Source organism: Poecilia reticulata, chromosome 21, assembly GCF_904066995.2.
Source record: "Poecilia reticulata chromosome 21, P_reticulata-male-v2, whole genome shotgun sequence".
Lineage (NCBI taxonomy): Eukaryota > Metazoa > Chordata > Actinopteri > Cyprinodontiformes > Poeciliidae > Poecilia > Poecilia reticulata.
The window spans coordinates 8,425,850-8,438,760 of record NC_088850.1 but is presented as its reverse complement, the minus strand read 5'-3'; the positions used below and the strand labels follow the sequence as shown (position 1 = coordinate 8,438,760).

Here is a 12,911-nt window from a genome sequence, read left to right as displayed (position 1 = left end):
ACATCAACCTATTGGTTGTCATTCATCACCTATCTCTACTTTTCACTATAGAGAGAGGGGGAGCCATAATGGTATTTTTTTTAAACCTAGGAGTTTGAAAGGGTACACACTTTTACTAAATAACCAAAACATGACAAAACCTGACAAAAGACTTACTTTGGCGCCACAGACTGGAACAGGGTGAACTATTTTCTTAGGGTTTGGGGTCATCTTCAGTTCAGGTATCTATATGTTTTGTTCACAAGTGATGCTAGGCTTTAGTGGAAGAGGGATTGGAGAAGAAAACAAGGATAAAAAAAACAAAGTTATTTTAAGGATATTGTTATTTCAACCCTCACTGAAATAACAATATCCTCAATACAAGTGGCTGAAATGAGTGACTTCAAAGTTTGCTGCTAAACATGATGAAAATATTTGGCCTATTGAGTAATAGGTGCTAAAAATGACTTCTAAAATGTGGTATGGCGGTACAGTTTTCTTCTCTGGCACTGTTTTAGCTCAACATTTTTTTTGTTGGGATTCAGTAGTTAAATCCTCATCAGCAAAAATAGAAAATTTTAGATAGGTCCAATTCCCCGTGAAAACAATAGCAGGATTAATGGAAAACCCGTGCCGATGGTAAATATGCTATATTTAGAATTCAGAGTAACTTGCATTTAGGAAACATGATAGCTCTGATTGGAATAATTACTTCCTTCAGGTTGGGCGGTGATTGTGGTCATGACTAAAAGAAACAAAAGTTGATAGAGATCATCCATCACTTCTTCTTTTTTTTTTGGCCTAATTCTTGCTCATTTTGGTTTTGTTTATATTAGCACACAGATTGTCTTCACTGGAAAAGCATTTGTTCTAACACAAGATATGGTGTCTGGGGCCATTTGTAGTTTTGTGTATAATTACTGATGCGTCACCGCTGGGGAGCGTAAGTAGGAGGCATTTTTTATTGCAGTCATAATCTTTGTAAATAACTGGCTTTCAGAGGATGTGCAGAAGCAGCAGATTATTATTTTTTAAGATTTATGTTTCTTCGATCCGGTGAAAGATTCTAAACAACATTTGGCCCCCACGGATCTTTTTTAAGATTGGGAAGGTCGAATTTGTCACGAGGGAAGCATTTTGGTTTGATTTGTGATCTGGATTATTATTTCCATTTTCAGTTTCTGACACAAGCATTCAGATTTATATCTAAAATGTCCTGTTTTTAAAGAAATATTTGTGATAGAATGCACTCCAACATTGTTTCTAGGAGGACGAAAAACATCACAATCCCTAGTAAACATATTCATCCTCTTTGGATGTTTTTCTCCTTGTGTTGATTTTTTTATGAAATCACATTCAATGCAATTTGTCTATTTTGACAATAACATGGAAAAAAGTATCTTATCCAAAGCTAAAGTAGAGTTTAAAAATAATTTTCTCATTATTTTTTAAAATCTTTAGAATCTTTTTTTTTTTTTGCATATAGATGAGCTGACAGCACTTTTCCACTTTGGTGGACAAAAAATATATTAAGTATAAATAATATATGCACTTTGTGACTCAGATGGAAGAGACAACTGTTGCTCTCCACCAGTCAAAGATGAAGATGACTGTCACTGTTATATAAATTTGCCCAAGGACATACGGGAGAGTCCAAATGAAATTAGAAAACAGATCAGTCAATCAATCTTCATTTATGGACTCTATGCATACACAGTGAGGGGAACACAAAGCATTTTGCAAAGGGAAAAAAGAACAAAAAACATCATGAGGTTTGGACAACAAGATCAATGCCCAGATCTCAATCCTACTGAGAATTTGTGGCTGGACATGAAAAGAGCTGTCCACGCCCTCAAGCAACCTGATAAGAGCTCTAGCTGTGTTTGGGAAAATAAAAAGAATGGAGAAAAATTGCCCTGCCCTGATGTTCCAGCCTGATTGGGACATATCAGTATAAGTCTCAATGCTGCAGTCGCAGCCAAAGTCACATCAACTACATGCAGACTTCAGGGAGGTGAATATTTATATAGCCATTTTTAAAAGAGTGACATTGCTTTGCACAGATTTCATTTTTTTTCTTCTTTTTTTTGCCATTGAGGCTAAAAAAAACCCCAGAAGGTCACAAAATGGTAATAAATTCAAAGGGGGTTGATTATTGGGTCTGGTCATAATCATGGCGTCCTATTGATACCGAGACTCTGCTTCTGCTAATCTAATAGTGAGCTTCAGATTTTTCTCATTGTAATCCTCACTATTAATCAATTAAGTTTATTTCTGTAGCACATTTAAAGTACTTTACATAAAAGAAAGAAATTCAAAGTTGTAGAACATACAGTCAACAATAGTCAAGTGCTGTCATTAAACATCAAAATGTTGATTAATGTTTCATTGATTGTGTTTCAAAAGCAACTCTAAGCAGGTGGTTTTTTAGTTGAGATTTAAAGGTACTAGTTGTTTTGCAGTTTTCTGGGAGTTTATTCCAGATCTGCGATGCATAGAAGCTGAGTGCTGCTTCTCCACTATATGTGTTGGAAATGTGAATTTGGATTCTTATCAGTTAAATCTATTTATTGTTCTTGTTGTATTTATAGTCGAACTTAGTTGAAATGAAAAGTTCCTAAGCACTTTTTTCTCATGCAGTCTTAATTATTGCAGTGTTATAATTGTGTCCAGGAAGAAAATCTGAAGGTTATTTTTGAATTAAATGTTAGATCCTCCATTATTTTTTGTGTTTTCATTGAATTAAAATGTAATTTTAAGGATTGTGGATGCTGTGTTTCCAATAAAAACTCAGCCAAGGAGCTGCAACTTTCACAGAAAGGGACATTACACAGCAGTTGCCAGAGAGGCCTTCTGGGTCAAAAGCCAAACTGAGGGCAGATGGGAGGACCAGAGCTGTGTCTGAGAGCCTGTGCAAACAATCACAGAGTTTGGGGTGTCTGTGCATGAGAATTAATGGGGACCAGCGGCTCCAAGGAAAAGACGGGGATGAGACACAGTTCGTGGGAAAACACTGCATCGCTGCAATCTTTTACCATAACTTCTTTGGGTGTCATTAGCAGACATGCCTGCTGCTACACACAAGTGGACAGAAGTTTCACAATTCACAGAGTCTTGTTTATGATATTTTTGGCCAGGCACAGCTGGAGATGAAAGTGAGCGGGGAGGGAGGCCTGCTGCGGGAGCAGAGTGGACTGCTGTGCGAAGACAGGCTGTACCAATCAGGGGACATGATCAGTGTTTACTCGCATGGGTAACCAGAACATTCCCCAATCTGCTCAGCATTCTAGGGAGGCCGTAAACGCTGATAATGGTGACGTCGCGCAGGGGCGCCTCCTCGGGCCACCTGTATGTGGAAGAACTAGGCTGGCCATATAAGGCTGAATGTGTGTAACACCTCTGAACTCACTTCAGCCTTGCAGAAAGAATGTGTTTACAGAGCCTTGATATCATATCCTCTTAGTAAAGCTGTCATATATATCATCTTCAGTTTGTTTGTGCTCTAGCAGGTGTGACGTGCGCAGGTGAAAAAAAAGTAAAAGTACCACTAAAAGATTCTGTGCCAGAGTCATACTTAAAGTTGAACCGGTCCCTCCTGGTTTTTTTTCTTTTTCTCAGAAGTTAACTTGATGGGTTTTCCTAGTGCAGATCTTAATTCTAACCCAGCTGAAGGATCTGGTGTTTTCTTTTTCCTTTTACAATTTCAAATGTAACTGAATAAAATAATCAAAATAAAAGTAAAAGTAAAAGTTAGGCTTTTTAAAACTCCTTCAAAAAGTACACAGTATAGACAAATTGTAATCAATTACAGCAATGTGAGTAAATGTAACTACTTACTTTCCGTCTCCTGTATATCAGTGCCTGAATAATCAGAATATCTTTTTTTTTTTTACATACTCAAGTGCTTCTATTTTCTACTTTATCCATACAGGTAACCTATAGTATAGTAAAATATTGATATTTTTTACTTATTTGGGTTTTGACTGTTTTTTGAGAGATGGTTTTTGTCGCAGCAAAATGACAAAAATTTTGTGAAGGTGCTATTTTCACAATGAAAACTTGCAGCTTCAATTTCAGCTAAAGGTTATTCTACAAAGAAAATTCTCATTAGGACTGATAAATTAATGTCCACTTTTGCTGAGTGTTAGTGGCTGCGGGAAGGCTAAAGGAGTGCGAAAACTTTTGCACAGTGCAAAGAGAAAATAAGCAGCTACATTTGTGTGAAATCTTGCACGACACACACAAGAACACACTGCCGAGAGTATTATGTAGCATGACTCTGCCTGCTCTCCAGGCTGCAGAGATGTCTGAGGATATTATCCGTCAAGCCCAGTGTCATCAGCGCTGTCAGCACCACTGCCGTTTAGGTCTCTGCGTCATCTTGTTCCTTGTGCTCCTTGCACTGTTTTACATGCGCGCAATACGGCTTATCTCAAAATGTTCTCTCTACAGCATCATGTTAACAAACTAATAAAATTATAAACATCAAATATACAAGATGATGCATCTTCTACTTGAGAATCTCTCCCCAATGAGCCACATTTCCAGTCTTTTCTTGGCGAGAACAAATTGTTCTTGGTAATCAATGGAAATTTAATTGAGTGACAGCGAGCTTGAGCCCTCAGAGCTACGTTATGCTGCTCTTTGATCTATTTTCAAAGACCGTTTTTTACCCCCCCCCCCAAGGCCAATTAATCAGCGCAATGAAGACGTCGGATGCTGTGTGTTTAGTACTTTAGAGGCAGACGCCCTGGGGAGCCAAGTTTATACAGTGAGCTGTCATCTAAGCAGACAAACAAGCAATCAGAGCTCTAAAAGATGAAATATGAAAGAAAAAAAAACCTGGATCAGTAATTGTAGTTTTGCTGCCATAAATGAGTGAATTCAGATGATATGGGGCGTTTAATTTGCAAAATCAGACTGAGTAATCAGAGACTGAATGATGTGCACCCATTTTTGATTAAAAACTGAAATGAAAGGAGTGGGTAAAATGACTTGCACGCTTGGTTTGAGGCCTTAAAAATAAATAAGAATCCTCTCAGGCTGATGGTATTTTCAGATTGGCTCATATTTAGTAAAATGATGAAAAGATTTATTTGAATTATAATCAGAAAGACACATTAGGTCACCTGACTGGTTGAGGCAGCAGGCAGAAACTGAAACCCAAAGTGCTTTAAAAAATGGTAAGTGGATTGTACTCGTGTAGCATTTTATCTAGCTGGAGGACTTCAAAGTGCTTCACATTACATTCAGTCATTCACACATTCACACATTGATGGTGATAAGCTACATTTTAGCCACAGCTGCCCTGATGCCTGACAGAAGCAAGGACGTCACGCAATCACATTTCTGACCAACACTAGCAGGAGAGACGAGTGAAGTGCCGTTCCCAAATACAAGACCAAGTACAGAAAGATGAACTTCTACCATCTGATGATCTAATGTTTTCTTTCGGATAATAGTTAAACACTTATTCTCAGTTTACAAATCTTTGATTCTAGTTGAGTTTGACTTTATTGAACGTCGTGTAATGAAGGGATAAACAAAGTTATATACACAGAAAATAAATTTAGAACAAAAGCAAGCAAAAGAAGAACAGTGGTAAAGTATATTAACATGTTTAAAGAAGTGGGAGAAAGTAAAAACTCCTTTTTACAGTCACCCCTCTTCCTTCTCAGTTGGTATTTTCTATATCCATATCAATGGCTGGTACAATGCATTAATGTTTGTATACGTCATTATGAACAAGCGTAGATATTTTCTTACGTTAAAATTCAATAAATAAAACCATAACAACCATATTAATATCAGTTACTGATATTGGCCCAAATTTTCATACTGGTGCATCCCTACTACTAATTAAAACGCGTCTAAAGGAAAAAACGGGTCCAACCCAGTAATAGTAAGTACATATGCAATCATCAAACCCTTGTAGTGACACGATTGCACATACTAAGCGTTAATATTTAATCTTCTACCAGAAGGACTGTGAGTTCTCCAGGAGGTAGTAACACATTATTAGAGAGTTTTTTTTTTCTTTTTCTGAGGAGCGAATGGTACTCTTGCCAACACAGGAGTCATGGTCTGTCTCATGATAACATTCTCATAACCTGAGAAAGCGGGATGACTTTGTCATGCAGGACCTCTTTACTCCCTCACACCATGCTATGAGTGTGCGGCTTGTCGCCTCAAGCGCCAGCATTTGCTGCTGATGAGCCCCGCTGTCACTCTGGTGATCCCTGCGTCTCAGTAAGCCGCTCCCCACTGCAATGTGACAGCCCTGCAGCCTCGTCTGCAGCTCACCTGAACAAACTGTCCTGCTGACTTGCTTAATGAGCGCTGCAACATTTTTGGTAGAGCACAAAAATCTCAAAGCGAAACAAGCCATCGTGTTAAATTCATATTCTGCTGAGAACTTATTTTCCCACAGCTGAACATGTTAGGTCTCTGTTCTCATCTACTGTAGTTGTTTCAGCAGATCACAGCATGTGTTAAATGGTGCAGTGATGGAGGAAGTGAGCTGGAATGCCTTCACAAAAGGAAGGCAATAATGAAAATAACTATAAAGAGAGTGAAATTCATTTAAAAATAAGTCTTATTCACAGATCTTAGTTGTGACCCCAGGGAACAGACTGACCAGATTAAAGATTCATGCTTTGTAGATTAGCTAGTCTAGACAAAAGCTGTATGATTGACATACAGAATCGAACTGAACTGATTTTGCAAGTATAATTTGAAAATGTCTGAATGGAATTGACTGATTAAATCCAGCTTGGATTGTTGATCCTTAAAATGGAGAATTGTTGTAATTTGGTTCTATACAAAATAAATAAATTGCTGATCTTTCTGTCCAGGGCTTCAATATGGGATTGGATATGTTCTCCAGAAAGATAAAATAACTCAAATCGCATCATTAACTGTGGCTCCTGCTTTTGCTGAATGAAGGGGGGAATGTTTAAACAGATTTGGCACCAGAAGGAAAGATGGTAGGACGAAATAGATTTGTGTTCCAATAAAAACAGAGCTTCGAGAATTAAATCAACCCTCCGGTAATTACATTTGGACTCTCGATCAACCTCTTTGACTTGCGCAACCTGTGGTTATCAGGGGGTTATCTCTGTTTCTGTTTGCACCAGCTCCACATGTCAGGAGGATGGGCAAGGGAGTCAAAGACGTTGAATGTGACGTATATTCAAATATACAATCAGGTGCAACAAAAGTACTTACAGAATCTGTCTATTGCACCCATAACTAACTAACACCATCACGTACCACCAAATTAGTCATAAAGTGGCTAAAAGACGACAAAGTTAAGTGGAAAATCTAGGTGTAAAGGATTAATTTACATGAGTTCTTTCAAGTGAAATGAGAAAAGTCTCCAGTAAACTTTATGAGAAGCTTGTTGAAGGACACCAAGAGCATTTGAAGTCATATAGATTGTACATAAACTCCTGCATTTAAAAAATTTTAAGCCAAAAATTAGAAGTCTCATTAAAATATCTATTATTGTGGCACTTCACAAATTAAAATAATTTGGACAATCTTTAACTAAAACAAGAATGATTGAGTGTGATCTAATGTGACTGTGAGGAAAGAAAGGTAGTGTGTGTTTTTATGCAGTGTATATAAATATCTAGTTTCTCTGGGAGCTAAATTTAAAGAAAATTCTCCCCAAAACTTTGATGTGCAACCCTCTTAAAAACTGTCTTCTCTGAGAAGTTCTTGCTCTGGGCTCTTTCGCTGTTCAAAGTGTACCGCTGCCTTTCTGCTGGCTGTTTTATGGCTTAAAAATTCAGAGTAATACAAGACAAAGAGATTTTTTTTTTTCTTTCAGATGTACAAATACAGACGGGTATTTACAACCTAGCCTTTGGTGTCCTGTTTATTTGATCTGGAACAATGTTAAGCTCTAATTAGGTGCAAATGCACTCATTAGCCAAAGCCACTCTGCAGAGACCAATTGTCAATGAATTATTCAAGACCTCTCTCCCATACACGACATCAATACTTGGCTCTTCCTGCTTCCACACTCCTGTGCATTCTCATCTCCAATTGCATTCTGCCACTGTGAAATGAAGAGTGTTTGAATTTATCTGAAGAGCCACTCAGAGAATACAAATCATCTGTCTCTTTCAAGTCCAGGTTTCAGCCTTCTCTTGTTAGACCTCTGTCATCTGCAGAGTAGTTTTCATTAGTTTCACCCCAGTAACCTTGCTTCTTTCTCCCATTTCTCCCACAGGATACGGCCATGCAGCCCCCAGCACAGAAGGAGGGAAAGTCTTCTGCATGCTCTACGCCCTCCTAGGCATTCCCCTCACTTTGGTCATGTTCCAGAGCGTTGGTGAGCGGATTAACACCTTCGTCAGATACCTGCTCCATCGCCTAAAGAAGTGCCTTGGAATGAGGCGCACCGAAGTCTCTTTGGCCAACATGGTGACCTTTGGTTTCATATCCTGCATAAGCACGCTATGCGTGGGGGCGATGGCCTTCACTCACTTTGAGGAGTGGAGCTTCTTTCATGCGTACTACTACTGCTTTATCACGCTCACCACCATCGGGTTTGGGGACTACGTGGCACTGCAGAATAAGGATGCCCTGCAGACCAAGCCGGAGTACGTGGCCTTCAGCTTTATCTACATCTTGACAGGCCTGGCAGTGATTGGAGCCTTCCTCAACTTAGCAGTACTGAGATTCATGACAATGAATGCCGAGGATGAGAAAAGGGACGCCGAGCAGAGGGCTCTTCTTGCCCATAACGGCCAGGTGGGTGGGCACATTAACTGCTCCGTAGACCCCATCTCCCCCTCCTCCACGCCGCCTGGGTGTGGCGGTGGAAGTGCAATCGGAGGGAGCAGCGGAGGGGCTGCGAGCCGCGGCTTACGTAACGTTTACGCCGAGGTTCTCCACTTCCAGTCCATGTGTTCCTGCCTTTGGTATAAGAGCAGAGAGAAGCTGCAGTACTCCATCCCCATGATCATCCCACGTGACCTCTCCACGTCGGACACCTACATGGAGCAGGGAGAGGCTTTCTCCAACCCTCTGCACTCGAACGGCTGCGTGTGCAGCTTGCACCATCACTCAGGCATCAGCTCGGTGTCCACAGGTTTGCACAGCATCAACACCTACAGGAGACTGAATAAACGCAGAAGCTCTATCTAAGCATCTGGAAAACTTTGTTTCACAGTCTGTTTGCGTGCATCACCATGTGAGGTAGTCCAGCTGGAGCAGAAATACAGTGGACATGGAAGGAACAAAATGCCAACGTTACAGAGATCTAACTCCACCAATCTGGGTTTTGCTTTGGAATTAAATAATTTGGTGGTTTGGACTCAAGACGTGGTTCTTCCATTGACGGAGTGTGACTCTTCTAGTATTAAGAGTATTAAGAATCACACTAAAGCTAATGGTTGAGTGGCGTTTACTACACGTCTTCTGACACTGTTGCACATCTGCAATATCTTAACTCTGAAATGAGCATTTTCTTTGTCAGCAAGTATGGATTTCTAAACCTCAATCTGAAAGAGAAGGAAAAGCACAGAGATATGTATTAAGAGGAGAATTTAATAAAATAAAATAATATCTCAAAAGAAAACTTGTTGGTAAGGAACTCACTTGATGAGCCAGAGTAAAATGTGTGTAAATATTTGGACACTTCACATAAAACTTATTTTTTTCAGTGAGAGCTTTAAAAAAAGAAGTTTTTTTTCCTGTGTTTATGTTTGCACAGTGCAGTTTCAAACAAACCTCCTGGTCTCCTTAAGATTATGTTTTCTTCCATGAGAAAACATTAGATCAAATGATAATATCTCACTGGTTTAAGATAGCTGTCATAAACATTGCCTTGCAAAAGTATATTGAACTTCTTCATGCTTGTCACAACAGAACCATACATTTCAAAGCATATTACTGGGATAATATGGCAAGCGAAAAGTTGCTTGCAAATGTGAATGCGGCATTCAAAAATTTTGTGAGTAAAGGCCTTAAAAAGTTGGGTATTTTTATTTCATCTCAATTAGTCAATTTAAACGACCTCGTTTTGCCATGACAATCTGCAAATTTTTGTCTGAAACTTTTGACTACTCTGTTTAAAAACATTTCAGCCTCAGTCAGGTTGGTGGGGAAAGCATCCTTGGAATCGGTTTTAATGTCCGCAGACTGATAATCGTAAACACTCCCAGGTTTGTTCAGGCTTTAAGTTTAGGATCCTTGTCATGATGGAATGTAAAGCTTTACAGCCGCTGACAGTTTTTGTTTGCCGTCTCATTTCCCTCATCCATCTTCCCAATAAGTTCCAACCAGCGTTCCTGTCCATAATTATCCCCACAACAGGATCCTGCCGTTTCATATTTTAATTTGGGGATAGTGTGTACAGCGTTTTGCACAGAGGCCAGAAAGCACAATTTTGATCTCATTAGACTAGAGCACCTTTTTCTGCATGTGCCCTTCATGGTTTATGACAACCTGCAAACACAAGTTGTTTAAGAATGATTTTGTTCTTGCTTCTCTTTCACTAAACTCAGATTTTTGGATTACACGCCAGTATTTGTCCCGAGGACAGATTCTTCAGGTTTTCCTGGTTCCTTCTCTGATTGGTAAATTAATCAGTGCTCTGTGAGAGGGTCAAAGCTTGAGATTTAGTTTTATAGCCATACACTTATTTGAATTTCTCTATAATGTTATTCTTGAGCTTTATGGAGTGATTGATTGTCTTTATTTATTCAGGGGTATCAACGTAAAGAGGGGTGAATCGAAATCCAAATAAAAGACTTTCAGATATTTAAAAAAAAAATTGAAACTGTGTAATACAGCAGTTCTTTGTGTTGTGTTACCTCATAAAATTCCAATAAAATGCATAACATTTTTAAATTATGACATGACAGAAAAGTAAAAGGGCAAAAACACATCTGCAAAGCGCCATAAAGATCCGACATGCAATGTCACCATTGACCACTAGGCTTCCTTTGCCACTTTTCCCCTCAGCTTTATAAAATTACTATGAATTTAGATTTTCATAGGTTGTTCTTATGCATTAATCTGAATCATGTACATGTTCTCATCATATGTTTTTGTGTAGCTGGACTATAATCTGATATCTTAAATCAGAGCATGTAAGCTCACCTGTGTATTGTAGAAAAGCATATCGTATTCACTGCTGCACCTTAGAGAACTGTTTGTGCTTTCAGACACTGGGACTCGGTGTCTGACATGTTTGATTCTTTTTAAATGAATCCCACCATGTTCTGTTATGTAAGTGATAAGACCTAACTCATGTAACTTGTCGGGGAAGTGAGAGGCATTTCCATTGATGCTCTGTACTTTGTGAACCTCACAAACAAAGAAACAGCCTCAGCTTTTGCACGTCTTGCACTTAAAGGGGCGGTGGGGCATTCTCCGGCCCCACATTCACTTGACTCAACCAATTGAGGTCTTTTATGCAGTGTTCATTTTGTTTCATTGAAGAACTGACATTTGTCTTTATTGTATTTCTGTAGTTTATCGTCACAGAGAGTCATTACGGTTTTCAGTTTTTCTTTTCTACTGGACAGTTCATGACTACAGTAAACCTGTTGACGTTTTTCAGCAACTCACTACTTGATGAGAAGAGCTGTGTGTGTTACATGTACATGTTTTTGTTTTCTTTTGAGCATAATAAAATACTATTTAATTTAAAATGACAACTGTATTTGAGTGTTGAATACTGAAGTATTAGAATATGTGGATTTTGGTTTGTGTGAACTCATCAGCAAGGCTGGTGACTCAATGTTGGACAATACATTACTTTCCACGAACCAGCACAGAAAAACCAAAACAGGAGTGTTTACTTCATAATAGTTATACTAAAAACCTTGAAAAACGTATTTGAAACTGCAATATCCTGAGATAATAATAAGGTATACAAAACAAGACTTTTCTCGTGCAGATATGTAAAAAGAACTATGAATGAAAAGAAGAAAAATAAATAAATCTGATAGAAATAAAGAGAAATGCTTTAGTAAAGCTGCAGTAAGCAACACTTTCACCACATCTCAGGTGTTCAAGCAGTTTGTCCCAGAGCTGAAGAGCAAAGATACCAATCAGACTGAAGAGCTGCCTGATGACCAAAGGGTTCCACATACCATCAATTACATTTTACATTCTGTTTTTACAAACAGAGCCAATGCATGGATTTAAGGGCCGATGTAATGCGATCCATATTCTCTGGCAGCAGCATTTTGGATGAGCAGCAGCTGCCTGATAGATTTTCTGACCTGTAAGCACAAAAGTATGAGGCAAATCCATTGCGTTCTTCAAAACACCTTCGCTAATCTGATATTTGAATCTGTATGCCACTACCGCTTCCATCATGGCTAACGTTTTAGCCACAGTGAAAGGTTATGCGACCAAAGAAAAGATGCATGATTCAGACTTTATTCGTCCCTGTTATGATGCGCATTATGCAACTGTCATGCTGCGCCTTAATTGTTGTAGGAGTTTCCCCTTTCATATTCAGCAAAAAGTGCCCAAATCCTGCACTGAGATCATGAAGCCGATCGCTGTCTCTTTAGACCTCTGGCTGACAGTTTTCCACATCATCTGCACCTACGCATCACTGGTTATTCTGACTTATATAACAGATAAACTTGCACTTAAAACTGTGGCCCTAATGAAACTTTAAATGCTTTCTAGTCAGAATTGTAATATCATGAGAGATTTCTGAGACTTAAGTGCTTCAGTGGGTTTTTGTTGGGGTTTGCTTCGGGGCCCTCATGCACTGCTGCTCTGATGTTAAGGATTTCATGTGAGGAAAAAAATACAAACTCCCAGAACAGACATCCAAGACTTAACCAGTCAATGCTTAGGTGAGAATGAATAAGATCAGAGCACACACTAGCAAGCGGTGATCAGGTTCGATACTTAAAGCTGACGAAACGAGCGCCGTGTCATACATTTTT

At 39.0% G+C, this 12,911-nt stretch overlaps 1 protein-coding gene across 1 annotated transcript in view; it reads left to right on the top strand.

Moving 5' to 3' along the window:
* kcnk3a (potassium channel, subfamily K, member 3a) overlaps positions 1-11,657 on the top strand; it is a 34,833-nt gene extending 23,176 nt beyond the window's left edge. The window contains exon 2 of the mRNA XM_008397511.3: positions 8,219-11,657. Coding sequence (XP_008395733.1) covers positions 8,219-9,138 — 920 coding nt within the window. The 3' untranslated portion in view covers positions 9,139-11,657. The remainder of the gene's footprint in view (positions 1-8,218) is intronic.
* Positions 11,658-12,911: the final 1,254 nt, after the last annotated feature.